The 26287-nt window shown below is 37.7% G+C and overlaps 1 protein-coding gene across 25 annotated transcripts in view; it reads left to right on the top strand.

The window, feature by feature from the left end:
• Positions 1 to 26287, top strand: part of MCTP2 (multiple C2 and transmembrane domain containing 2) — a 154202-nt gene that overhangs the window by 117719 nt on the left and 10196 nt on the right. For 24 of the 25 annotated variants that reach the window (XM_083849891.1, XM_083849893.1, XM_083849872.1 and 21 more), the window contains 2 exons: positions 12829 to 12951; positions 15745 to 15786. In XM_083849891.1, the coding sequence (XP_083706017.1) occupies positions 12829 to 12951; positions 15745 to 15786 (165 nt within the window). Of the gene's footprint in view, positions 1 to 12828; positions 12952 to 15744; positions 15787 to 19219; positions 26278 to 26287 lie in introns of those variants that run through there. The other variant, XM_083849885.1, reaches the window with a different exon arrangement.

Here is a 26287-nt window from a genome sequence, read left to right as displayed (position 1 = left end):
TTTGTACTTGTCTAATATGTTGATTTATTTGAGCCTTAACTTTACCCACGGAAAGCTAGCACGTTTAATGAGAGATGAGTGTGATATGTGAGCAGAAGTGTCCACAAAAAATACATACATAAAAATAACAAAGCAGCCTTCATGTGCTCTGCTAGTTGAGATTCAGAACTTTCTACTTGCATTTTGAGAGAAGTTGCTGTCTTCTGTACTTTCCTTCAGCTTTCATCTTTTAATGGAATAGAGGAGCTGCACAGCTTTGTATCAGAGCCAATTGTCAACTTTCATTAGATGCAGTCTATTGTTTGTTCAGATTAGAAATAACTGCATTACACTTTGACTTTGAAGGCTTGTTTGTTTTTAAATATACTAGGTATATGTGACCTTTTTGTCATTTTTGATGCACTTGGTTTGGCAAATTTGAGATACACATTTAAAGAGCAGCAACAAATATTTGCAATGCAAGTACTTCACAAAAGCCACTTTTTGTAGTTCTAGAAAAGTAAAACAAAATCCTGCAGCTAATGCAAAGTATTAGTAGATTAATATAAAGTGTTGTTAGCTAGTATTGTACCCCAAATATATCGCATGGGGGGGGAAAAAGTGCTTAGTGAGACTGCAGTGCTTGTTATTTAGCAGTGGGTGGGAATCCAGCTAGCTGGTCTTAAAATCTCATTATGAATTGTCCATGTGAGTGTTCAGACATGGCCTCTGTCAGAACATAATGGCAAGGAAGTCTAATTCAATTAAAAAAAAATACACTGAGCAACTTTTCTTAAAATGTTTAGAATATTAAATGAGAAATATATAATTGATACAGTAATATTAGCATTCTTTTTTCAGAGAACATGCCCATCAGGAATTAGATAGTGACTTGTTCTAGCAGTTAAGAAAACTCCCCCAGATACTTTCTAGTGCACATTTGGGAAAATTATTTGCAATGATGTATTTCAATTTCCTTAATAAACTAGACCTGTCTTCCTAATTCCCTTTCCCTCAAGTCCCTCCATAGGGGTTAAGAAATAAAGTATTTTGAAATTATTATCAGATAACTGTTTCTATGAATAACAAACTAATCTATGCCTTTTAAAAATAGATTTATATTCCAAAACTGGGAAGTAAACAGTGTTGACAGAAAGGAAATATGAGATTATTAAAAATGAAGACATTTTGCAGAGCTACTCTGGGTTTTATTTTATTTTTTCCTTTTCTTTTCTTTCCCTGGGAAGTAGTAGCTCTGTAACAGCATGCACTGCAATGGCTTTCCTGCTATTTTAAAATCTGTGTGAATACTGGTACAGATAGTTGCCCTTTAGTGCCCAACGCACACTGTCTTATACACTGATACCTATAGTAGCACATACGGAGTGACTATGAGATCAAATGCTCTGGTTAAAAAGCCTTAGGGAAGCATTATGTGTCTGAGGTCTGATCTATTGTCTGGGAGGTCGGAGAGTGTTAATGCACTCTGCAAAGATTAGACTCCCTCTCTAATTGCTCCAACACTTCCTTAAAGGATTTAAACAGTCGGGAAAGGTGATGCTCCATGTCAATTTTTGTCTTCTGACAGCCGTTGAAGTTTATCTGTCCTTCCACGGAGACCACTAGATCACATAAACCAGGCAGTGTCAAAAGCATAAACCCTGAATTAGGACTGAGAACAACGAATGCAATTATTTACAACTTTGTTATTTCAGCTTTTGAATACTTTTAACATTAGGGTCGGGATTGATTTTACAGGCTATTCTTTTTCATTTGGTGATGGGAACTCCCTAAGTCCCACAAAAAGTTTAACTTGCTGAGTTTGTCGAAAAGCCACTCTTTTAATTCCAAAGCGGATCAGACTGTGTTTCTTATAGCATGGCTGATGCTTCCCCACTCTATCTCTATGGTACCAAGTCAGTACATGGAACAGCCACTCTAATGCTGCTTGTTTATATGATGTGCAGTGCTATAATCTGAGCTACTGTGAGCCACTCATTGCTATTTATCCAAAACTTTTCCTTTCCCAAACAAAATCTAAGAAGGGCTTTGATTTCCCTTGGTCTGTAGAGCCCAAGTCACATATAAAATAAATAAATAACAAGTAAGGCAGTAAAGCTCCTACAGAAAAGCTTTTCTGCTGCTTAACCAGCATGTCCACACTGACAAGACCCCAGTACTGGTTTTACAAAGCAAAATAGAGATTTGTCCGATGGATCAAAGCTACTTAAAAGAGGCAGCTTATAGTTGTTCTTATTCTGCAATCTAGTTATTTAAAAATTAGCTGGAAGCACCAGGTAGTTTTGTTGCTGGTTTAAGGGCTGATCTATTGCAGTGGTTTGTGTTCTCTTGCTTAGAGAAGCACTTTAAAAGTGAGGGATGGAAAAGGGTGAGTGTTACTAGAGAAGGAGAAACATGGTTCAACACTGAGAGAACTTGGAGCATTTAATATTTCTGCAGCAGGGCCATGGTATCCTGATGTTCACAGTAGGGTAACACTGTTGTAACAAGTGGGGAATTTGACCCATCTTTTAAAAAATGGCCATTCCTGCTTCACAGACAGATGTGAGCGTGTCCCGTTTTACCACAGCTCACAGAACACTGCAGGACCTGCCAAACAGAAAACCACCCAGTAGGGTGTTTTTTTCTTTTCTTTTTTTTTTTTTAGGTGGATCGGAGGCTTTAGAATTTGACAGTGTCAGTGGTTTACTAGTCTTGTAGCATCTAAATATGTTGATATATATAATCCATTTCACACACAAAAATGTATAAATATGACCTATATAAATATATATATTTAATGCATCTTTTCTAGATTCTGAGCAGATGACTAATACAGCTGTTAAAAGGAGAAAATGATTTTTTTTTTTTGAATAAAGCCCTCTTGGCTCTGAATCGGAAATTGAGGAGCAGAATTCATCAAATGTATTCTGATCGTTCTCACATGGGTAGTTCCTCCTTCCTTTCCTGCATAGCATGTTCCTTTGCACTGTTGCTATATTACATGAAATGTTTCATCTGTATATAAAAATTAAAAATTCAAACAAAAATCTGGCCCACATGAAGAACAGGCCCTTTGGGCATATGGTTCATTATGCATATTCGTTTAATTACTAAAACACTTGGGATGTCTCTACTGCCCTTGCTTTCAACTTGTAAAGTTGTATCTGTTCTGCAGCACAGAATATGTTGAACAGGCATGTGTCATAAAGGACTTCAGTTTTCTCTTATTTAAAACTCTATATAATGTTCTTGGCTGGATTGTTAGAATTTACTGAATATTAGTTCAATCCACTGCATCAAAACAACAGTTCAGAATCTCTTTTCTCTTAACACCTTCTCTAACCCCAAAAAGGCAAGTTTTACAGTGGTTAGTTCATAGCTGTGTTTACTATCAAAGTAACACAAGACTAAGGCTTTAGATTTCAGGCACATTCCCACAAAGCACCTAAAGTCGCACGTTGAAGCTGTATAACTTTTATTAGCTAAGAAGGGATTGCTGTGATAGTGTGACTTTAATTGATTTTCAGGGCAAACAGGTGGTGATGGTTTAGGCATCCCCTGGTCTCCTGCCATTCCTAATTTGGAGCTGCACATATAATAGCTTTATTAAAATAAACAATCTTCTGGCTTTAGTTTTACCTGAACAGCTGCCTGAAATTGCAAGAGTCTTGCAACTTTTTTTTTTTCTTTTATTGTTCTGTGTTTTGGAAATCAAGATGCCATAGGTCCGTTAGTGGAAAATCTCTATTACACGGTGATGTTGTGAATACTTAGGATTTTTTTTTTTTGGATCTTTGCTGTTGTTGCTAATGTATGGTAGCAACATATTTAGGATATAGTTACAGTGAGTATCCCAGTCATATTCATGCATTTGTTCTGTAATGCAGCAATTTTGTCTCTCTGCGGATTATGAACCTGCTAAAATTATTTAAGTGCATTGAATCACTCTGACTGTTCTGAGCATTCATTGTGTGCTTGTGAGATGTGGGGAGGACTGAGATTCGATTATGATTTTTGCTGTACTCTTGACTGTGGAGAATTGGTCTCGGGTAGATAAAGGGTACTTCTGGGCTCTGGCACAGGGCGGCTGACGGAGGCTGTGGTGGGGAACCCTGTATGCACACAAGAGAATTGTCTGAAATCCTTTGCCTGAAAGGATGCCATCTTGCTGCATTGCTTTATAGATGTTTTTAGATTTCTGTTTTTCTACTATGGGCTTAGTGGGATTTTTAATTTTTTTGAGTATTTTTGGTAACTACTTAACACCCCCCAAAACCAAACAAAAACAAACAAGTAAAAAACACAACAAAGAAACCCAAACCAATGCTTTGCTCCTTCTGCTCTGTTTCAGTCTGGAAGCATTGCTAAGGCTGGAGATTTTGGAGAAATGCATGCCAGACAGTTACAAAACATTTCTGTGTACAAGTACCTCTATATGTGGGTTTACTGCAACCTAATTTCTTTTCCGTGCCATATCTGGTGATTGCCAGGGAACAAAAGTTGTGTGATTCTCCTGCCACCGTATTTGGAATTAAGTCTAATTAAATATGCTTGCTTTATTAAGAGTCCTTTTTGCTTTACTCATTCATATCTATGAACATGAAGGAGGGAAGTCATTAAAGTCATTTAAACATATTGCTTAAACATCTCATTCGCTACCAGTTGTAACCCAATGTTGATCGTCGAAAGTTAAAGAACACTTCCACCACATACTCTTTCCATTTACTGTACAGTTACGTCATCATCTGACCCTTACTGCTAGTGTTTCTCACAATGTTAACAAATATGTCTCCAAACTAAGTGGACATTTATCAGCTTAGCTAATGATAATTTTTTTTCATGACCCTTTTAAGGTGTTCACCTTATCCAGAATAAATAAAATTAACCTACATTTTTTTCTCCTTTTAAATAGCACAGATATTTTTTCTGACACTGGAAGAATTATTTACTATAGAATCAGGCTTTTAACTTGCATAATGCCTGTCTTCCCTGAAAATAGATCATAACTTTTTCTGTATGAGAGCAATTCTGAAACTATGACCCTACTGATAAACACAACCAAAACATTAGAGATAAAAATGACCATTTAATTTAGCTACAATATAAAACAACATATTTTTGTTTGGCATGCCTTCCTCCCCTTTGTTGTAAGATCTTCCTCCACTGCCTTTGTCTGTCATAGTTACCCCTTTAGAAATAACATGCAGATTTATTCCCGTGACCCACTCCCAGCAGATTACCCCGAAAGATAGAAAACTGTTGCAATTTTTTTCCCTTAATTTTTAAGCTGTATTGATTGAGGGTCTTTAACTGTATTTTACTTGGCTCAGGAAATGTAAAATACATTAGATAAAAACATGAGGGAAAAATTAGACCAGTCAGCATGCTAGCAAACAGCTATTTCTTCAGTGTCTGCAGTTTGAAAAGATGTGAAGTCTCTTATTGTAAAACTGTTGTGCATATACAAATTTAGAACCCCAAAACAACCGGTGGTGGTGTTCTTTTTGTTTGGATTAACCTCTTTTGATGTTAGGGATAAAGAGCAAGTACAGCCACAAGAAAACTGTATGGAGGCATCCTATTAGACTTGTGGTGGGCTGCTCTGCTTTGGGGTTTAAATGTGTATGTTCTAAAGGAAAAAGTTGAGACCCTGTTCCAGATAAAACTTTTTGTGTTGAAAATTGTTTGTGGTGACATTTGACAGATAGTCTTGAAATATCTGCAATGCACTATATAAATTTTCATTTACATATAAACTTAAGAGGTGTGATGCGTTCATTGAAATAAACTTGAACCAGGCAGCTCTTCCCTGACCCCTCATTAAAGAAAAGTCTCTAAGGATCTTGTTTTTAATTTCCTGGGCTGGCTAATCTCATTAATGTAACCAAAATAATCAAAATAAAGGAAAAGACACTTTTTTTTTTTTGGGGGGGGGGGGGGGGGGTTGTTTCTTGTTTAGTTCTTGTTCTGTAATATAATTCAGTATCCAAGTGTGGACGTTCTGTAAGTGTTTGCAGTCAGGTAGCCTTAAATGTAGCATCACAGCCTTCCCTGATTGAGTTGCCAAAAGCAGCGTCCCAAGAGGGTGGTGGAGAACAGATCGTAATATTGTCAACTCTTCTGATTTCATTGCGACTTTTTGCAGAATAACATGCTTTTCTTACAGCTCCATTTCTTAGAGTCCTGTGATTGCACATGAATCACAGCTTTCATTTAAAACACAAATGAGTTTCTACTTCCTTGCAGCAGCAAAGAAAATGAGATCCCCCTGAAGAGTCTAAACCAGACAGTGATAAAAAAGGCCCTAACACATACTGACTTAAACAGTATGAGATTTCTTGTCTGTTCTTAAGGGATTTTTTTTGCTGGTTTGTTGGTTTTCATGTCTTATTTTATTATGAGTAAGGAGTATTATTATTTTTTTAATGTTCAAACTGCCATTAAAATTGTGACCCTGGTGAGTGTAGTTCCAATCCTGCCTCCTTACTTCGAAGTCTTTGCTCATTTTCCTTCTTGCATCACCACATGTAACATAAATTGTCAAGCACAGATCAGACACCTCCTGTTTCTCTCCCCTGATAACCTCATCCACTGCCACTTTCTCAGAATGCTGCGGCTGGGACAAGTAGAGCTGGGATGTGTGGCTGTGGCAGCAGGACATGGCTTTGTAGCTGTCTTGCTTGGCTTGATTTACACAGACTACTGAGATGGGCAAACGTGGCCATGCGGTTTTTGTTACCTAAGGTGATATATACAAAATAGAGTGAGATCCGCATGGTAGCAAATTGTGCTGTGTAAGCAAACCCCTTATTCCTAATCCTCAGTTCTGTACTGTGACGTATATCTAATGCCCAGATAGAGCTATACCGAGGCACAATTTGGTGTTCTGTTTTGGATTTGGAGTATTTAGGTGGATTTTTTTTTTCCTCTTTGTTTTTAGATTCCAATAGTGTTTGCCCTTGTAACAGAGCACTTATGTAGAAGAGCTAAACTTTTTGCCTGTGTTATATCCATGAAATTAGCAAGTTGTACACAGATGAGATGTGTGGAACAATGCAGGGATAATTCATAGCATGGCATAAATATTTAAGACCTTCCATTCCCTCAGGTCATTTTTAATTTTGGTCATCCCCACTCAATACAACGCACGCACCATACCGCTCTTGAGATGTTCTGTGTTCGCTTGCTGGACACACAAAGCAGATTGAATCCAAAGTAAATAGGTTTCTTCTGACAGCACTGGTCTGTTTAAGTATAATTTCTCTTCCTGCCACAGTCTTTGTTACTGCATCACAATGAGGGAGCGACTTTGCTCATCGCTGACCCCTCCTTGAGCTCCAGCTTGGTGCCTGGAGGTGAGGTGGCTCTCAGCTGAGCATGGCACAGTGATGGAGCATCCCATGGATATGGGAAGGAGGAATGCTGGAGTGCATCTCTTTGGAAGAAGGTCTACTATAAGAAGAAATTATTTGGAAGGGGAACATTACTGGAAAATGCATTCTTTAAAACTGTCTCAACTTTCATTTGCTCTGCCTTGTAGTGGAGCTATTTTAAACTAATTGCAGCTTCTGTTGCAGGCTTTTTTTTTTTTTTTTATATATCTTCCTCATCAAAAGCACAAGCCATCCCAGGATTGCAAAGACTGTTACTGTGTTCACATGGGTCCACATGATATACTCTGGTTTCTGTTAGCCTGATCTCAGCACCATGTTAGTGCATCTATATTGCCTGTTATCTGAAGGAGATGCCTCTGTGTATGCAGGTACATACACACGCATGAGTTTCCAGCTTTAAGTGGGTGTGTCCATTATTCCTTTGCCTCTTTTACTCTCCCTTTCTAAGGACAGGAATAAATATCTGTCAAAAATAATTTGTTGTTGACAAGCTTATTGCCTCCAAGGGATTTGAATGCCCTTTTGGAGAGCCAGTGTCTTACACTATTGGCTAATATCCTGTATTTTGTTTGGGGCAGAAGGACAGAAGGCTTCAAAAAGAATAAAAAAAAATGCTAGTTTGTCCCTGAATACTTAGCTACAGAAATTTATCTTCTTTCTAAACAGTCGATTTGTGTGTACATGGCAACTTGAGACTACATAACCCCGAGATAAGTTTGAAACATGCAGTTCCTCTCCCCTGTAAATAAAGGGAAGCATGTCTTTGTGCCTCGAATCAAAATCAGTGTTTTGGTTTAGTTCAAAACAGGTAACTTGGAGTGGTATTAGCTTGTTTTTTCTCCTGACTTCATGAGTTGCATAGACCATGTTTATGAATTGCAAGGAAACTTTTGACAAAGCTGTTAGTCATTTAGACTTAAGTCAAATTGTGTGTGGTTTTGAAACCTGAAGTTTCAAATAATATTTTTCACAGCTCCACTGATGAGGCATTTCATTAGCATTGGAGCCTACATTGGCTGAGAAAATAACCTTTTACCATAGGTTCCATGCGTGCATTTAATCTCCTTTCACTTTTATTTTTTCCATCTGATGGAATGTATCCCTCTCCTCCACATCTCTGTTGTTTTCCAAGAATTATTCTGTTATACAACATAGCACATAGCATCTTTTACTTCTCAAGAAAGACTTACCAGGCCAACGAAAGCCTTTTTTTTTCTTTTTTTTTTTTTTGGAAAATCCTAATTCAAAAAGGAAAATTACTGTGCAGAAAAATTGCCCAGAAAGTCCCGTCTAATGCTAGGCTTCTAAACCTCTTAAAACTGTTCTGTCCCATGACTGTGGGTTTGCTGGTGACAAATGTTTTATGGGCATACTTTAGTGGACACCCGTCTAAAATCTGTTCTTAATAGTCAGATCCTAAATTAGAACCAGAGGGGCAGAAAAAACAGATTTGAAACGTGTTTCTAAGGGTTTGTTTTTACTTTCAGTTGAGACTGCCTTCTCTCATCTTTTGTACTGCTGTCAAAAGGGCCACTCTTATGGTTGTTCAAACTCCATGCTTCTTGACAGGAACAGTTGGACCCCTCTTCAATGATTTTCAGATGAAACGGCTTCCAAACCTCCAGAGCTTTAACTTGTAGTTATTAGGCCCTTTGAAATAGCAACACATTAATCAGCCGAAATCGAGTGGTCCTTTCTCCAAGGCTGTGTTGTTGCTGTTCTCTTCTAGGTAGAACGCTAGTCTAAATATTAGTTTCAATAGCTCTTTTTCTTCCTCCAGATATGTCTATCCCATTTCTGCTTCTATTTTGATAATTGTTTTGTAATGCCGTGAATTAAATTGCTCAGTTCTATACCAGGCTTTTATACTCTCAAATTGCATTAAAAGATGTAATGCAGAAAGCTAGTTTTTGCTTGTTTGACTTTTATTTTAGAAATTGGTTACTGTCCTTTTAACTTTTCTCATGCACAGTATGAAGCCCAGCAGAAAAGGTGTCAATGATGTAATGGATTATGTCTGACAGAATTTGGTCTAACGATGAAATGAAACATGAAAAAATGAAGTATGGTTCGTTAAAACCAGATCATTTGAAATCGGGGGGCTCTTGGATTCTGTCCCTGGCTACTGTGATCTTGAGCAAGTGATCTGAACCTGTTAATGGTTTCCTTTACCAGCCTCTGTATTAGGTAAAAGACAGACTAGCAACTACAAGAAATTGGGAGTATACTGAAGCTTGCAATAGCTATTGTATATGTATATGTTAACAGTGGAACCATTCTCGAGTTTTGACGAAAGATGTCATTAGAAAATAAATTGAGGAGGATAGTGCGGGATCTTCTCCCAAACATAAGGTACCACTGGGGAGAAAATAAAAACATGCACGACAGAAAGCCATTTGTAATTTGGGGAGTGGGTGTCTATACCACGGGCCTTTTGGTGTTGTAGTTGGTGCCTGGGTGTTGCATGAGAGCTGAAAAAAATAGGTCATGGGCTTATATGGGAACTGCTTTGATGGCTGATGCTGCAGAGCTAGTGAAAAGGCTGTTAGAATGCAGAAATATTTCTATTCGGTTTATAAACACCCTCTGAACTTTTATGATGTACTGTATGTTCACAGCAATCATTTCCCATACCTCGGAGGCTAAATAATTTCTGAATAGCTAAATCAATTTGTCTTGTATCTGTGTTGTGTCACAGTAATGAAAGCTCCTCCGCTGCGATGGTAGCAGTAAAGCAACTCTTCTTAAGTAGATGTGGGAGCTCTATCAAAGTGTCGCTGTCTGAGTTATAACTCAGCAGCTGATCAACCAGTCAGCATTAGAAAGGAAGCGACAGTATGCCTCAGCCATCAGTTGAGACTACACTGGGATTTTTGTAATTAAATTTTAAGTTTTATTTAAGGTCTGAAACTTAATAATACACAAAATATACTGTTGGATCTAAAATCACCAAGGTCTTGATTTTGTATCGTGCCTAAATGACCTGTGATTGCAAGGTTGTATTATACTTGCAACTGAGCAGAGCGATGTTCATATAGGATGATGACAGATGCACTAAAATTGGTTCAAGTCCTGCAACTGAATGAATGAAGAGAGGTTCTTCAAGAGCTTCATTGACTCCTGTAGGACTTTGTATAGCTGACTGCCAGTGGAGTCTTTTTGCTGTGTTAAGATGAGACAGTTCACATATAACCCAGGGAGATGATGTATATGCAACCTTCTCCAACAGTCTGAAATCAATTTTTTGAATTCATACCTAGCAACGTGAATTTCTGTAAAGGAGTTTGCATAAGGATCAGGTGTGTATCTGTGTGTGCATCTATTTTTAGCTATTTATATATATATATATATATGCTAGATTGTTATATGTATAGATATTTACAATAACATATCCTCGTTCTTTAGAATGACATCTGAGGTGGGATGGGAACTGGTATCACCTTCACTTTATCTTACAAAGCAAGCAAAGATTCATTCATTCAAGAGAGCTGGAGTAGCTTCAGAGGAATTTGTTTGGGTTAAAACTTCTTATTTATGGAACTTTTTATTTATCTTGAGCTACCACAATTTTTGAAGCCTCCTGTAAGAGAGATCAAGTATCATGCCTTCTTGCCAGCATTCTTGTGTTTTGGTTGCCTTGATTATGTACGAAATTTGACTGTTGGAATCATTATCACTTCTAATTTTTTAGTATGTCGAAAAGCATGATCAAAAAGAAATCAAAACCTAATCCTCTTCTAAGTTCCTAAGCTGCAAATCAATAGTATGGGGATATGTTTTCTGGATGTCAGCCCATTTTATGAACACATATATCTCAAAGATTGTTTTACTGGCCTACAAATGCCTTGAACAGGATGACAGTCTAATTCCTTGCATAGCAACAGCTAACATAAAATCAGGTTTGCTCTAGAAAATGCTACTGGTATTTGGGCAGGGCTACATATACAGTCATTGTTTTTTGGTTTATGTTTGGCCCTGGTAGATATTAACTGGCCAATTGTCTGATGTCAGGCAAGCCTTTCTGTTTAAAAGTTACAACAGCTGCTGTTTCGTAGGTGCATAAATTCTCACCCCATTGAATGCCATGGGAAGTAGCTCTTTGGTACACTGTGGCTAGACTTTTGAGTCCATAACACAATATATGTTGCCATAAATATCCCATTCTAAAAAAGCCAGACTTGCCTTCATATCTAGTGTCTGACAGACCAAGGATTAATGGAGATAGAGATTTAACTTTCTAATCACACAGAGTTTTCCTCTCATTGCAGTTTGAGACGCATTAACTGAAGGATCTGACTCATTTTCACTTACCTGTATTATTCTAAAAATGTGATTTTTTGTTTCTGATCATTTCAGATATTCCTTTGGGGAAAGAAAAATATGATAAGTGTATTTGTGTCTAGTTTTTAAAGGAGATTGTTTAAAATAGTTTAAAGTTACTACAGGCATTAGGTAGTTCTGAAAACACTATATAAGAGTAGAAAAGGAAATGGGATCACAACATGCATTTTGTGGCAGTTCTGGATTTAGTTTATTAACTTTGTTTTTCCAACCACTCCAAGTTTGGAGTCCATTCAGGTATCATTGGTACTTGTAAGATAGGATTGCAGTTTGGCTTGGTATCATACTTTTGAAAAATACTAAGTGCTTTTTCAATTCCCCATCATATTGGTTACATGTTTTGCTGATCCAAATTGCAGAACAGAACTTCAAAATTTTGTTTCTGCTTTTGCTATTAGTGGATTTTGTCAGATACCACTCTGAAGGTACAAACTCGTACACTTTCTAGGTAAAGAGACCCCAAGAAACCAGTGAAATCAGAATATGCTTTGCTGGAAAATGGCGTGTATGGGAATGGAGAATAGGATAGCTGGATCCCTTCCCAAAATAATGCATCACATGCAACCTAGAGCCTTGCTTCCTGGAAGGTGATGGTGTTTTCTCTGTGTTGCTATGCCAAGAACACAGGCGGGTTAATGGTGAAAATGAATTTGCTAAGCATCCCTCATTGAGCAACTGGAGAGATGGAAGGCTCCTGTTACACAAGAGGAAGAAACTCCTCTAGCCTGTGAAAGACGGGCTGGCAATTAGGGTTTGATGAAGTGCAGCAGGTTTAAGTGGGTCTATTATGCTCTAGCATTAATGACAAAGAGCGTTCAGGCTTTAGGAAGTCCCAGGAAGGAGTGAATAATGCCTTTGGACCAAACTTATGTTATGGCCTTCACCAAAAACAGGGAGGGAGAAGCTAACAAATAGGAGCCTAATGGATTCAAACAGAATAGAAAGAGAGTACATTTTGCAAGCAGATTTTCTTTGCCAAAATAAGAATATGAATGAGGTTAAGAGAGATTCAAGGATGAATGCACATCAGGATAATGACTGAAAGGCCTTCTTTGTATGTCTTTCTACTTAAATACTTCTATGCTCCCTTCTGTTGCTTTATTTCTCCCAGGTATTTGTGGTCACCGTGTGGAGCGTGGAACTGTACATGGTGCCCCTGGCTCTGCTGGTGCTCTTTGCATACAACTTCTCCCTCGTCAGAGCAGGGAAGGTCAACAACACCCAAGATGCCCAGGCAAGTAAAATCGCAGTAACGTTTCTGGCAGACCCAGCTTGAATTTGCCCTTGAGCAAGTTGTCATGCATTTTAATGGTATCAAGCTAGTTGTGTAGCTAAACATTTTTATTTCAAAGTTACTGAAAAGAAACCTCCACCCTCTCAATTTTTCTGATTCAATTCAAGCAATAAACCATTCAGTGTACTAGGGGGAAGAAGAGAAGAGTGTGTAGGAGGGGGATTTCACTTAAAAAGATTTGCAGTGATTTTGTAACTAAGTTGAATTAAGAAAGACTTACATGACAAGACCCCAAAATCCATGCCCCCACTGCTCTTACACTCTCAGTGCATCACACTGATGATTCATGATTCACAGAAGAGGAAAGTCAATACAAGCTGAAAGTGAAGTTTGTTGTTTTTTAAACCTTGTTGGATTATCTGAGACTTCAAGAAGAAAACCTTACTCCTCCTACCTGTCCCCCAATTTTAAATGATAAATGTGTTTTCTTTCTTTTTTTTTTTAAAGTTAACCTTCAGTTCTTTAACTTGATTTAGGAGAAAAAAAATAAAGATTAAAATACACAAATATTTACATGTTGCAAATTGCAGCTGTTGAGATATTAAACTGTTGTTGCCCACTGTCTTTACTTGCATAACAATAGTAATTACAGTTTAAGAAGAAGATAAATTCATGGATTTCCATAATGTTCCATTTTAGAATGTGTAACAAGTACAATAATGAAATATAAGCTGACCTAAATCTTCTAATTTCTGATGAAAAGATGATTGACATTTGTACCCTGAAGCCTACCTTTACACAAATCGATTGCACAGATTTTATATAGACAAATACTATCCTAGGATTAAAAAAGGTCAATTGCTATTGTATTAGCAACAAAAGTTGCTTCTAGTTCAGTTTTGATCTATCTCCATATGGAAAGATTGTTGGAACACAGGGCAAGTTATGCTATAGGGACCAGGATATAGACTTGATTTGAAGATAAATGGTAAGAGAACTGTTTTTCTCCAATTGCATCTAAGTCCAGAATAACATAGAAAGATATTGTATGTCTCCAGTGACTACTTTATTTCATCAAGAAAATGAGAACTTCCTATGTGGGAGAATCCCAGCCAAACTTTTATTTTATTTTATTTTATTTTATACAAAAGGCAATATAAAATAATGCTAGGTTACCCAGGAAAAAATACACGAACACTACCTCTCAACACCTACCATTTCTCCTATGGTGAATTTGTTGCATATTCAAGTGAGGAGAGTCTCACATAAGTCAGCAAGACTGAGCAGCACATCATTGGGATAGATGCTTCAAACAGCTTTTGTCTGAAAATGCAAGTTAATCGTAGCAGTACTGAAGAAAGGTCCAGCAGAAGGTTTGCCCTTTTTCTGTCACACATATCCTGCAAGCAATGAGATACTGTGGAATTCAGGGGTGTATTTTGCATAAGCAAAATTACACATCTGCCTAAGTGCTTTGTAGGATTGGGATCATATGGAACAAGTAGTCAAAGTGCCTTTAATATTACCTGATTTCTTTTTTATGTGTGCCTGTGATTCTAACCATCTGTAGGTCAAAAACAGACAATCAGGTGCTACTTCTAGTCACATCTGTCTTGCAGATGACAAAAGGTTTTCTTCAAAATACCAATGTTTTTTGCACATTCATTTATTTATTTTTTGTTTCTTCAGGTCTTGGCACTACTTTTGTTTTGTGTGTGCCAGCGTGCACATTTTATGTATATAGAAGAAAGAGAACAAGAGTTTTTGGAAAAGAGGACGTTATATTCTCTCTCTGATTTCTGTGCTATAAAATGGGGATAACAGTATTAACCTTGTAGGCATGATCCAATTGCCAGGAGGCTAAAGTCGTGCATATTGGTAAAATGCTTTATGAATTACAGATGGGAGCTTCTATAGAAATGTAAACCATGATCACTGTTAATTCAACTACTCTGGGTATTGGAGAGAGCCAAAGAGTAAGTCTGGATATCTGAGCTCTCGGTACCTTGTGTGTACTAGATGAAACTATTTTTCTGGAAAAGGATAAAAACCGAATCCCAAACATCCTTTATTCTGATTCTTCACATTCTTTTATAGTTATCTGTATTTAAACTTGTAATACGCTGATTCAAATACACCTATTAAATAACTGAGAAAAACCTGGAGGCTCAGCTTATAAAATACCTGAATTGAAAGCCAAGTGCTCCTAATTTCAAGCCATAGACAAGTCTTTTGTTTTCTCCCCTACCTGTCAGCACAGAAATTAAAGGGAGAAAATAATGCTGCATAGAAATCTGAATGTGATTCATGAGATTGATTATGTTTGTACTAATGTATTTTCTACCATCTAATGCTTCAGTAATGGCCCTAAAGAGAGGGAGCAGTCATTGTATCAGGGAGGATGGAACAAGTTGAGTATAGAGTTCTCAGCCTTGACATGCCGACTGGTTCATTTGTCAGACTAAGAACAAAGCTGTTTACAGATAGTTAAAGTTGGCAATGAATTTGAAAGCCTGTTGCCTTCAAACTACTGGACACAACCACTAATGCTTTATGTAGACTTAAAATTTGTATAGGGCATTGCATGCTTTGTTCAAGCCATCACAAAAAAAGTCCTTGAATACAAAACATTATTTCTGAAAGGTGAAAGTGGTGGGTTTGTTAATGACTTGTAATAGAAGTGGGAGAAAACTGTGTAATGAAACGTTGTGGGAGTATCATAAGCTTTTTGAACATTGCCTGCCACTGAGAATTAAGTGTTATGTTTTCTAATATGGGCATCTGTTTTTGCAGGATCTTATGGGCTTGGATGAAGATGACGACGAAGATGATAAGGTAAGCATATTTCATGATGATAAGTTAGCTAGAATCAGAAGGAAAGTGGAAGGAAAGCACAAACCCACCGGCCTATCCCCATGAGACCTCCATTCATTATCTGTATTAAATGGGAAAACAATTGTTACCTTATTGCTGATGAGCAAACTTGAAAGATTGAGAAGGTTGGTTGGTTTGTATAACATTCAATAATGGCATTACCTGTATGAGACCTGTGAACTTCATTTGAATCTGAGCAGTTGCTGCTGTGTGCTTGAAATCATAAAACACATGTTCACGTATATGTCCATATGGTTATGGGTGGACAAGGTAAGTACATAAAATCCCTCATCGCTTCCATTGCAAGTGTTGGATAGGCAGTCTGCACTGATGGCTTACTGCAAATTATTTAGTATTTCCATTCTTGTAGGCCAGAATTGCTGTAATTTCTGGAGGACAGCTTTGAGCTTTCTCAATATTTCTTTTAGAGCCTGGGAAAAAATGGTTTTAGTTTGTTGGCTGAAATGTAGAAAGAATGGGAATTGGCGAGGCCTGTTCCTCATTTTATTAGAGCATACTTACTCATTCTTCTCACTATGAAAAATTCATTGGATTTTTTTCAAGTTTATCAAACCACAGTGACAAATGATAAAAGGATTAGAGGGCATGACATATGAAGAAAGATTAAGAGAATTTAATGTATACAGCTTGAAAAAACATAAGTAAGTGAAGGAGGATCTGATAATCTATAAATACTTCAGAGCTAAAAGGTGAGGAATTATTTAACGAGCAACAGCATGCAAAGGAACATTAGCTGTTAGGAAGAAAATGTTCACAAGGCAATGTGAAACTTTCAAATTGCATACTAAGTTAATAAGTGCTTCTTGAATATTCTGTGTTTTAAGAGTGTTATAGTGAAATTGTTGATCATTGAGAAGGAAATCAATACCACAGTTAGCAAGTGTACCTTAACTCTTAGTCAAAGACTCTTGAAGCTCAGCACACTAATTGATGGAAATAGTTATTTAAATTTAACCTGCTCTTCTGCGGTTGTTATATTTTGATGAACAACCAGAAACCCATCAAAGTTATAAACTGAAGTTTAGACAATCCAGTTGAATTACAGGTTTCTTGCAATGCACAATAATCATTTAAATGCTCTTATTTATGTTTCATTCTTTGCACTGTAAAATTGGTCAACTAAATGGACCAATATCTGGAATTAAGCAGAAGTTGCTAAACGAAAGTTGAATTATTTTCAAAGGAATATTGTCCCTCTAAAACTTGATAATTTCTATTTTGTGGGTACCCAGTGTTAGATGCCTGTATATGTTGAGCCTGTATTTTTTGTGTGATGCTTAAATGTGTAACGTTATTCTCTGGAACTAATCCTATTTACATTATTCTTTTTTAGTTTTCCAGTATTTTTACTTTCAAGTGCTGAGGTGGAAAAAGATGTAAAAACGTATTAAATACATATACAGTTCTCTGCCTGTGATGTGCAACAGGCTAATTGCTGCAAACCAAAATATTCTAGGTCAGATTTACCCTGGATATAACTCCTGTGACTTTGGTTCTCTATAAATTCATCTGGGTCACTTAAGTATGGATCTAATCACTTTGCATTTTTGCCCCCTGCTAAACAACTCCACTGTCATTTTCTTTTTTTAGTTTATTTTGACTAAGTGTGGTAGTCTGGGAAAAATCCTGAGAGTCAATGTTGAGCTGTCGATGATTTGGCTCAACCGTTTTGCTGTAATCAACATTGCCCCTATCTCTATTTCATGCAGTAAAGGCCCTTAGAAATGGAGAGCTGGAAGAAATAATTAAAGCAACTCACAGTGGACACCTCCATCAGGCTTTCTGATCAAGATAATGCTTTCTATCCCAATATGACAGCAATGATAATTCATAACTTGTATTCGTTGTATACTAGTGTTATGTGTCTATGAGATTCAGACATAGAATTAGTAGAGAATTGCCAACCATTATGCATGTCCCACGTCATACGCTTTGTAGCATTGCCTTAATGTCTTCATGCTGTCTTGGGTACATTCCCTTTGCACCACTGTTAGACCATGTGTGCACTCTGACTTGCATCTTTAAGTACATTAGGTTATTCTAAGTGACTTTTCCAAGTCTGAGGGTGGCCAATGCTCTCTAGGGAGTGTAAGAAAAATGTAATTTTATGACATTATCTCATTGCAATGTCAACATTTAAACAGACAACTATACTTTAAAAAGAAGTCTGTGTATTTTTTTTTTTTCCTCCCTAATACAAGAACTCCTAAAGTTGAAATCTGTTAGTTGGGTTGTAGTATACGAGGTCACTGTTTCTGTTTCCTATCATCGTGTTGTACGAAAATAGTCGCACACATAGCCTTTCTGGGTTCTGCTGCAAGTTAGACATAACAGACCATGCTTCTGGGAATTGTAACACACCCTCTAAGAGACGAACTGTTTACAAATTATAAATACACAGATGCTTAGTTCAAAACCCAAGAGCAGATTAACTCCCTCCACCTAAACTATCTGTCTTAAATGACAGGGCTTAATTGCCTACTCCCCCGTTCTTTCCCTCTCTGCCCTTTCCGAATAACATCATGGAGGACTGTAAAAGATAAGAGAGATGTGTCCCTTTGGCATAAGCTGCTGGATAGATGAATGCCTTCTCGGATTTGTGCCATCTTGAATGTAGAGTTCAGGCTGTGTCCTGTCAGCTCTGGGGTCTGTCAGACTGTCTGAATAAGGATTGTTTTAAAATTACATCACTGAAATATCTTTTGCCCGCCAGTAGAAAGGTATAGACAAGTTGCTTGCAGCGTAGATTGTGAGTCATCTGATTGTTGACCATTTCTATTTATTTTACTTTTTTTTTTCTTTTTTTTGACAACAACTGTAAAGCTTCAAGAGCAGATGGTCACCTTGTTGAATGAGTGTGGCATAGTACCCAACTGGAAAGAGTTTTGGAGTCTTCTTGTGATCTTAAGTTGTCTGGATAAAAGTTTGCATTTCCTCTAAAATAGGGGGTGATAGTGTGGTGGAACAGTTACTACTATTTCCAGATTTGGTAACCGAGTTAAAAGAAAATCGGACAAAAATAAATCAACAGCACTTCCTGTTTTGTTTTGGAGGGTCTCCATCCAGTGATGAGCCAACAGAGCCGTGCCTGGCTAATGGGATGTAATAGGGAAGGGTTAGATGACACTGTGACTTCAAGCCAAGTCAGCTGGCAACTTACAAGAAATTTTTAGTACCTCATGGCTATTTTTTTTGGGGGGTGGGGTCCCCAAAGAAGCAAAACTCAGTATTTTTAATGTACGAAGTTCTCTGTCAAAAATAGGTACCAAAAATGTACCAACTTTTATCAGTATAGTTCAAAAAGACTGCAGCTGAACAAATTAAAGTCAAATTCATCCAGTAGCAAACAGCTGACATTTTCCATTTGTGTTAGATTCAGCATGTGGAAACCTTCCGTATGGATCTTATTTGTACGGGTGGATTACGATGAAAATTGCATTAATTTTCTCCACAGTAAAGGTCAGTAATTGAAACATGAACCAAGAGTCTATTGTGTAAGATGCTATATCCCCATACTTAGGAAAGGTCATACAAGACAATATCATCTCATTGTTTTCTTCCCTGAAAGTATAAATAATTTCATTAGTTTTTTTCCTTTTCTCTTCAATACCACAATTGCAATATAATGTTTCAACATCTCCCATTGAGATTACTGAAGAGAAATGATGGTAAAGGCTTGAAAATACTCCATAATACAAAGGTTATGTTCAGACTAACAAGGCTGACCCACCTTCTCCACAAAATTGTGGCCAAGATTGCGTCATTAAAAAACAAAACAAGGTGTGTTTTTGTGTAGGTGTGGACTCCCTTAAGTTGCTGATTTCTGTTCAGTGGACTCTCTGATTCTTCTCTTACTGCTTCCTAACAAGTCATTGTACAGACCATGAATAAGTTAGGCTTCTCCATCAGCTATAATAAATACTACGGGACAGATTCTGTTGCTTGCATGAGGTATACTCATTGCAAAGCTGGAGGATGCGCTTCTAAGCACACACAATTGTCCTGTCTTGCAACCATCTCGGCTAAAGTAATAAAAGTTCCCAGATGTCACTTAAGACACAATTATGGCTTCTGTAAGTTTTCTCCAAGCTTCCTATTAACCTAATCAACTTCTGGTTAAGTCAGAGTGCAGGGGTTGCTCTGGTTATGCTTTCATCTTTGCAAAGCTTCCTTTGTACCAGAAACTGGGAGAGAGATGGTCTGTTATTTCTCTTTTACAGTGTGGCATTGTTTGGGAACACTGTGATCCATAGGCATCCTATACCTTGGCACAATCCTTCTCATCATCATGGCCCACCAGCAGTCAAACCATCCATAGGTATAGGAGTGAGAAGATAGAGAAATTTAAAGCAGAGACTTGGCAGAGGATTTCCATATATCCTAGGGACTGTTGCATGGCTCTCCTCAAATATAAACCTTAGCAGCCCTATGCAGTCTAAAATTCTTCTGTTTGCCCTGCAGGTAGGTAAACTAACACTCTTAACTTCTCTAAATCTCTGGAGGAATATTATATAGCATCAATCAGGCTTCCAGGCTGAGCTCATAAGCTTTAGGGAGTTCTTGTCCCTTAAAAATTCCAAGTATTTAAAATGTTTTTAAAATTTCTTTTGAATTGGCAGATGTATGAATAGGTCTATCTTCCTCTTGTACCCCAAATTGCTAAAGATCATTGCCTAGATTATAGATGATGATCCAGTAGTTTAAGTCTAACCACTGTGCAATTGTTCTTATGTCTCATGTGTATTTCCAGGAGAAAGCGCTTTTTTTTTTTTTTGCTTAAAGTTGTTTCCTTTCCCCTTTCCATTTTTTTTAGATAAAAGATGAATGATGAGCATTTTCTTTTTAGTCATTGTGCACATAAATGGTGTTTTATTCTGTTGTGACTGTTGATATTGCTTTAAGACTTGTAGCAATATCGCCAGACTCTGGGTTTATATCTCTATGCAAATGTGTACAAGTACAGAAAATGCATCTTAAACCCTCTGTATTTCACGTCTGTCCGGTGGGAAAGCAACAGAGTCATGATTTAAGCTTCTCCACAGAATCTTAAACTCTGGTTTGGCTTAGGAGGCTCTCTGGTCCTCTGCACATAGATGAAATTTGTTTAACGTAAGCAAAGGAAGTGTGGTGCTATGTTTTCCATGAGCATTCATTAATAAGGCGTGACGTGGTTGTCTTTGGCCGTTTCGCCAGTGGCCCCCCAGACTTAGCTGTAGGATGATGTGCCCTGTGTTTGAAATATGTCCTTTTAAGGCTGATGGTGCTCTCCTTCATATCAGTCTGAAGTAAATCTATTAGCTCTGGTGGAATTATTCCAGATTTCACACCTTTTTAACTGAGAGCATAAATTGACCTGTATGTGTTGCATTTCCTCTATTTGGTAATTATTTCAAGTACACTCAGATTCACTAAATTTCCACAGCCAGGCAGGCACATTTGCAGTATGGTGTTAATAAACAAAACGATCCTGTGATGCACAGTTTTGGGACTGCACGAGGCAATCGCTCAGAGTTTGGCAGCCATCCCCTCTGTGTGCCCGTTCCCCTGTAGGAGCCGAGAAGCCCTCCTTGACTCGCAGCAGACATCACAACACAGGGCAAGACAGTGACTCAGCAAGGCAGATTGCTGGGATTGTTTCAGCCACCCTTGGCTCCCACCGAAGGCAGGATCCAGTTCAAGGTTGCTGTGGTGTCTGTTTTCAAAGCTCTGCCTGGAATTCATTTTAGCTACCAAGAGACTGTCTGTCACTCCATGGCTGCCACCTCCCACAAGAGCTTCATTCTGCTGCTAGACTGAAGCTGTTAGTGAACGGTTCCCTGCAGACAATAGAGGACAGTGGTCTGCTGTTTATAGCCAATAAAATCTTTCTGGTTTCAGAAGTTCTTCATCTACAAGTATTTTGGCCTTAAGATGTTGTTTGGCATGGGTTTTGCCAGACAGCGGCAAGTTTGGAGTTCCGCAGTCAAGCACAGAGCAAGTTGCAAGTGAAATCCAACTTTGGTTAAGTCTCCTTTTCTCTAAATAACTACAGCATGGCTTTCAAAACCCAGAGGAATAGTGGAGCAAAAAAGCACGCACGCCTGAATTTTTTTCTTCTTTTCCCCTTTCTGTCAGTCTTGTTCATTGGTAACACACTGGGGAGTTCATATCCAGTACAAGGGATAAATCCTGGCAAAAATTGCCCTAATGTGCTTGTAACAGTGGTGACATAGTGGAATAGCTACTGTAAAAAAGCTAATCCTGAAAGCTAGGCCAGCCCAAGCTAGGCAGACTAATTCTTCCTATCCTGAAAATATTCTAAATTTTCAATCCTGATTTGTTTGCCTGTGTCCTTCTTCCTCCTTTCACATTAATCCCTGTATCCTTGTTTGTTCTTTCTCCTCCCCTTATTCCTTGTCCTTGCCCCCAGTGTTTTTCAGCTTTATATATTGAGTTTCCCTTGGCATGCCAAAAATTTGCTGATGAATACCACTTGTTTGAAAATTGCATGCAAGATTTCTTTTTGTGAGTGTTTTATATGAAATTAAAGTGAAGTATTTAGAAGTTGTAAGTAACTTCAAACCTAAAATATTAGTTGTGTACATACGATATTTGCAGTATACATCAAAAATACACTTAGGACAATTTTAATTTTTTTTCTCTTGCATTTGTTACTTATTTTTCTGGATGTATCCAGAACAACAACAACAAAAAAAAATCTGAAGGATGAATTAAAAAAAAATAGGGAACAGCTTTTAGCTTTTGTATAGATGACAGCTATTAATCAAGGAAACAAATGATCACAAGAAGTAGTAGAACTCCACCATCCATGTTTTCAATTCAGTACTGAATACTTCACCCCAGAGCAGATTCAATAACTAGCATTATTTGGTCTCTGTTGCAGGGCAGAGCAAATGATTGGTAATTTAATAAAATACAGTCTCTTCCTCTGTAGGTCTCATGGTCTGTAGCTCACCAGTCATGAATTGCTGGAGGTGTCCCCTCCTGGCCACGTATTGCACACTTTCAAAGTCTCCATCACTGGATGTGCATTAATTTTGCACTCATGAGAGTTTCTTTTGCAACCGTCCCCAAACATCTGGGAGCAGCACAGCATTGTCGGAAAGGGAAAAAAGATCACAGAACTGTAGTAACTCTGTGTGCATTTACATGTTCTGTTTGTTAACAGTTAAGTATTTCAGAAAGAAAAATCTAGAAGCAGTTTTCAGTAGGGCAGAGAGATTTCAAGTCTTCATGTAAAAGTTCAAGCTGATGTGCCTTAACTGGACACAAAAGACTTAATTTCTGAATTTGCTGCTTTTTTGCTTTTTTTTTTTCCTTCTTTCCCTGACAAGCTTAATCTTTTGTAAGACCCCTTTTGTGTTTTTGTTCAGGCAATTAATGTAGAAATGAAGGTTTCTTAAATCAGGATATGCAAGGAAGATTTGAAGTAGCACACTGATTATATAATTAATTCTCAGTTGTAAGTTCATTTTGATGGAGTTAATTCTTTCCCAGAGGCTCCAGGCTAGTTTTGGTCCACCCACAGTGCTGTAATCAGCTAAGAAATAAAGAAGAAAAAGGCCTTGAAGGGAAGGAAGTTTCATGACTGGCTGTAGAAAAAAATGCCAGAAACAGGCAGGATATTTTATTTTTAATTCAAGGAAAATATACTGAGCTGTGGTTTTGAACCATAGGTATCCAAATCCTGTTTTCAAGCAGCATAATATGTTGAGTCCAAAAGAAATCAGGAAAGAATGATTTCTCAGGAGGATGGAGAAAAATTATCTGGGTTGAGGGGGACCTTCCACAGATAGGAAAAGTGTTTTTAGTGGAAGATGAATTTACGATTATTTTTTACATCTTCCACAAATATGGAAATGCTCAAAAACAGACTTCTGCATGGCAGTTGCCCATTTGCTAATAAATGGAGCAATGACTGTCTTTTTGGTGGACTATGAACACTCTTACTGCTTCTGACAATGTTTTGTGAGGTCCTGACTTCAGAAAGCATATGCAGCTTTCAAAAACCTATATAATTTGGAAAATCCCATTTATCATACTTCATTTCTCTGCTTCTCTGCTGCTTTACTGGTGACCTAATCATCCTGTGGGTGTGTTTAGACTGCAGGTTTCCAGAACAAAACAATAATTACAAAGAAAAGACATTGACTAATTTTGAAATCGTTATGCACAGATGTGCTATACATAGAGCATGGGCAGTGGTAGCCCATTTTATTGTCCAATAACTGAGTTCAGTTACAAGGCTGTCTAGTCCTAGACTGCCTTTTCCTTGGTTAGGCATATTTTGTATTAAAATTCGGAGAAAAAAAAAAAAAAACAAACTAGGGATGATTTTAGTGTGCGTGCTAGGTAAAGATATGCCTACAATTGTTGTTGTATCCCATGAATTGGTGGCTCCTGTTTTATTTTTTTAGCCTGCTTGGTGGCTGCAGCAGAAGTTATGTTGTATTGATTAAAGTGTATTATCACTATGTTTCCAAGCTCAGTCGAAGATGTGTAAATGAAGTCAGCGTGATGCAGATAGAGTTGTCAGATGATCTTCCTTGCAGCTCCGGGCAGCAAGAGTAGGCTTGCCCTGGAATATCACTGTCTGAAACGGTTCCTTTACCCCTCTGTCTGAATTTGGATAGAATGAAATTCCCACTGGCTGCTTCTCCATGAACTGCTCTAAACTTCTACTTGCAAGTTTGGTGCATAAAAGCCAACTATGACTAAGCGACTGTTGCACCATTCTAGTGAAGGAATAGTTAAAAATAATCCTAATGTGTCATTTACATTTAAGCCTAACAAGGTTATAACTGGAGTTGTGTGAAAATGACTTTTTGGTGCTATTTTCACGTAAACTAACTATTTATTTATTTATTTTGTTCTGGGGTTATTTCACACCCGAAGGGTTTCATTTTTGTTGGTTGTTTTATTAATGTAAAAATACTCATTTTCACACCCAAATGTGTGATTATTTAAAAATCTTGCTTCTATTCATTGTGCACTCACTTACAACCTAAAGGCAAATATTCAAATGTCTGGAGCTTGATAACTCCATGGTGGTTTTGGCTGGCTTTTTAAGCTCAAAAATTACTGTGAAGAGAAATGTGCAGTAAGTAATTCAAACCTTTGCTTTTAAGGGTTACAGGGGCCATGCTGTCATGTCTGGCTCTTAGCATCCAAGGATGGTTCATATGTTATTTTAGCACACACAGATATAGTGCCGTGCCCTGTCTCAGATGCACGCAGACCCTCTCACAGCATGCTAATGTAAAAAAGTCTGTAGCAATGAGACTTCACCTCTGTGGCCTATTGCAGCTGTAACTAGCCTGTGATCCTCTCTACTGCACAGCAAAATATTGTGGGCTCTCAACGCAGAGGCAGAATTTCAGCCAGTGTTGATCTGAATGTCTCTGGTCCTTCTTACTCTCACCCACCCCTTGCTCTGCCCTAGCCAGTGGGGACCATGGAGGAAAAATGGGTGCGACTTGCATTGTATCAGCATCTTCCCTCTCTGGACACTGAGGGGTTAAAACACAACTTAAATTTTCTTTTCTTTTTATTTTTTCTTCTAAATTGAGCTGGTTTTGGAGAGTCTAAAAGTGATGTAAAATCAGTGTCCAGGGCTCTGCATTTTGTAATAAGTGAATGTTTTGCTGATTTCTTGCTAGAATATCTGCAACCACACCAATTTGCATGCCTGTATGTGTGTTAGATTGCTGGCAAAGAAATGCTGAATGCTGATAATTGTATACTGATTTCCAAGGCTGATTTAAGTCATTTTGATTTTTAATTCATTCTGTGCTTCCTTTTTATTTCTGCACATGTGTAGTAATGTCCTGTAATGTTGTTGCCTAAAATAAGCAGTAAGAAATGAAGTTGTGAGATGGCTGCTGTAAAAGGAAAATGTCATTTTTTCCTTTGATTCTTTTCTTTTTCCAGTAAAAGAATGTCTGTGTATACAGAATGTTAAAATAAAAATAAAAATGTTGCATTCAGTATCTTGCTGTTAATTTATATACAGAAAACAGCATGGCTGTTGGGAGTCTACAAAGCTCAGAAAAAATGATATTCAAAAGTTCTGCATAAGAATATCCTTTTTCTTGAGGAGCACTAAGCACCCAGCACTCCCCCTAGAGGTCGGCTGGACACAGGGGTGCTCAGCACCTCTTCCTGTTTGACGTGCAACTGGGTTCTTCTTTGAAAGCCTGGTTTGAAATCTTGCATTTGATTTGTATTAGAAGATGAAGAAACCTCAGCCGCTGTACTGAGGAAAAGGAGGAAAATATAAGGAACTGTATGCCTCCATGTTCATTATATGTAACAAGCTCAGGGTATGTTTTCTCTCCTTCCTTCAGTGACACGATTGGATTCATGGACACATCAGTGATATTGGAAATCTCTTACTTTCCTCACATCTGTGATCATGTTAGCAAATAATGAATATATATAT

The sequence above is a fragment of the Anser anser genome, assembly GCF_964211835.1.
Source record: "Anser anser genome assembly, chromosome: 10".
Lineage (NCBI taxonomy): Eukaryota > Metazoa > Chordata > Aves > Anseriformes > Anatidae > Anser > Anser anser.
Note: the sequence above shows the minus strand (reverse complement) of the source record. Positions and strands in the feature narration are given on the sequence as shown.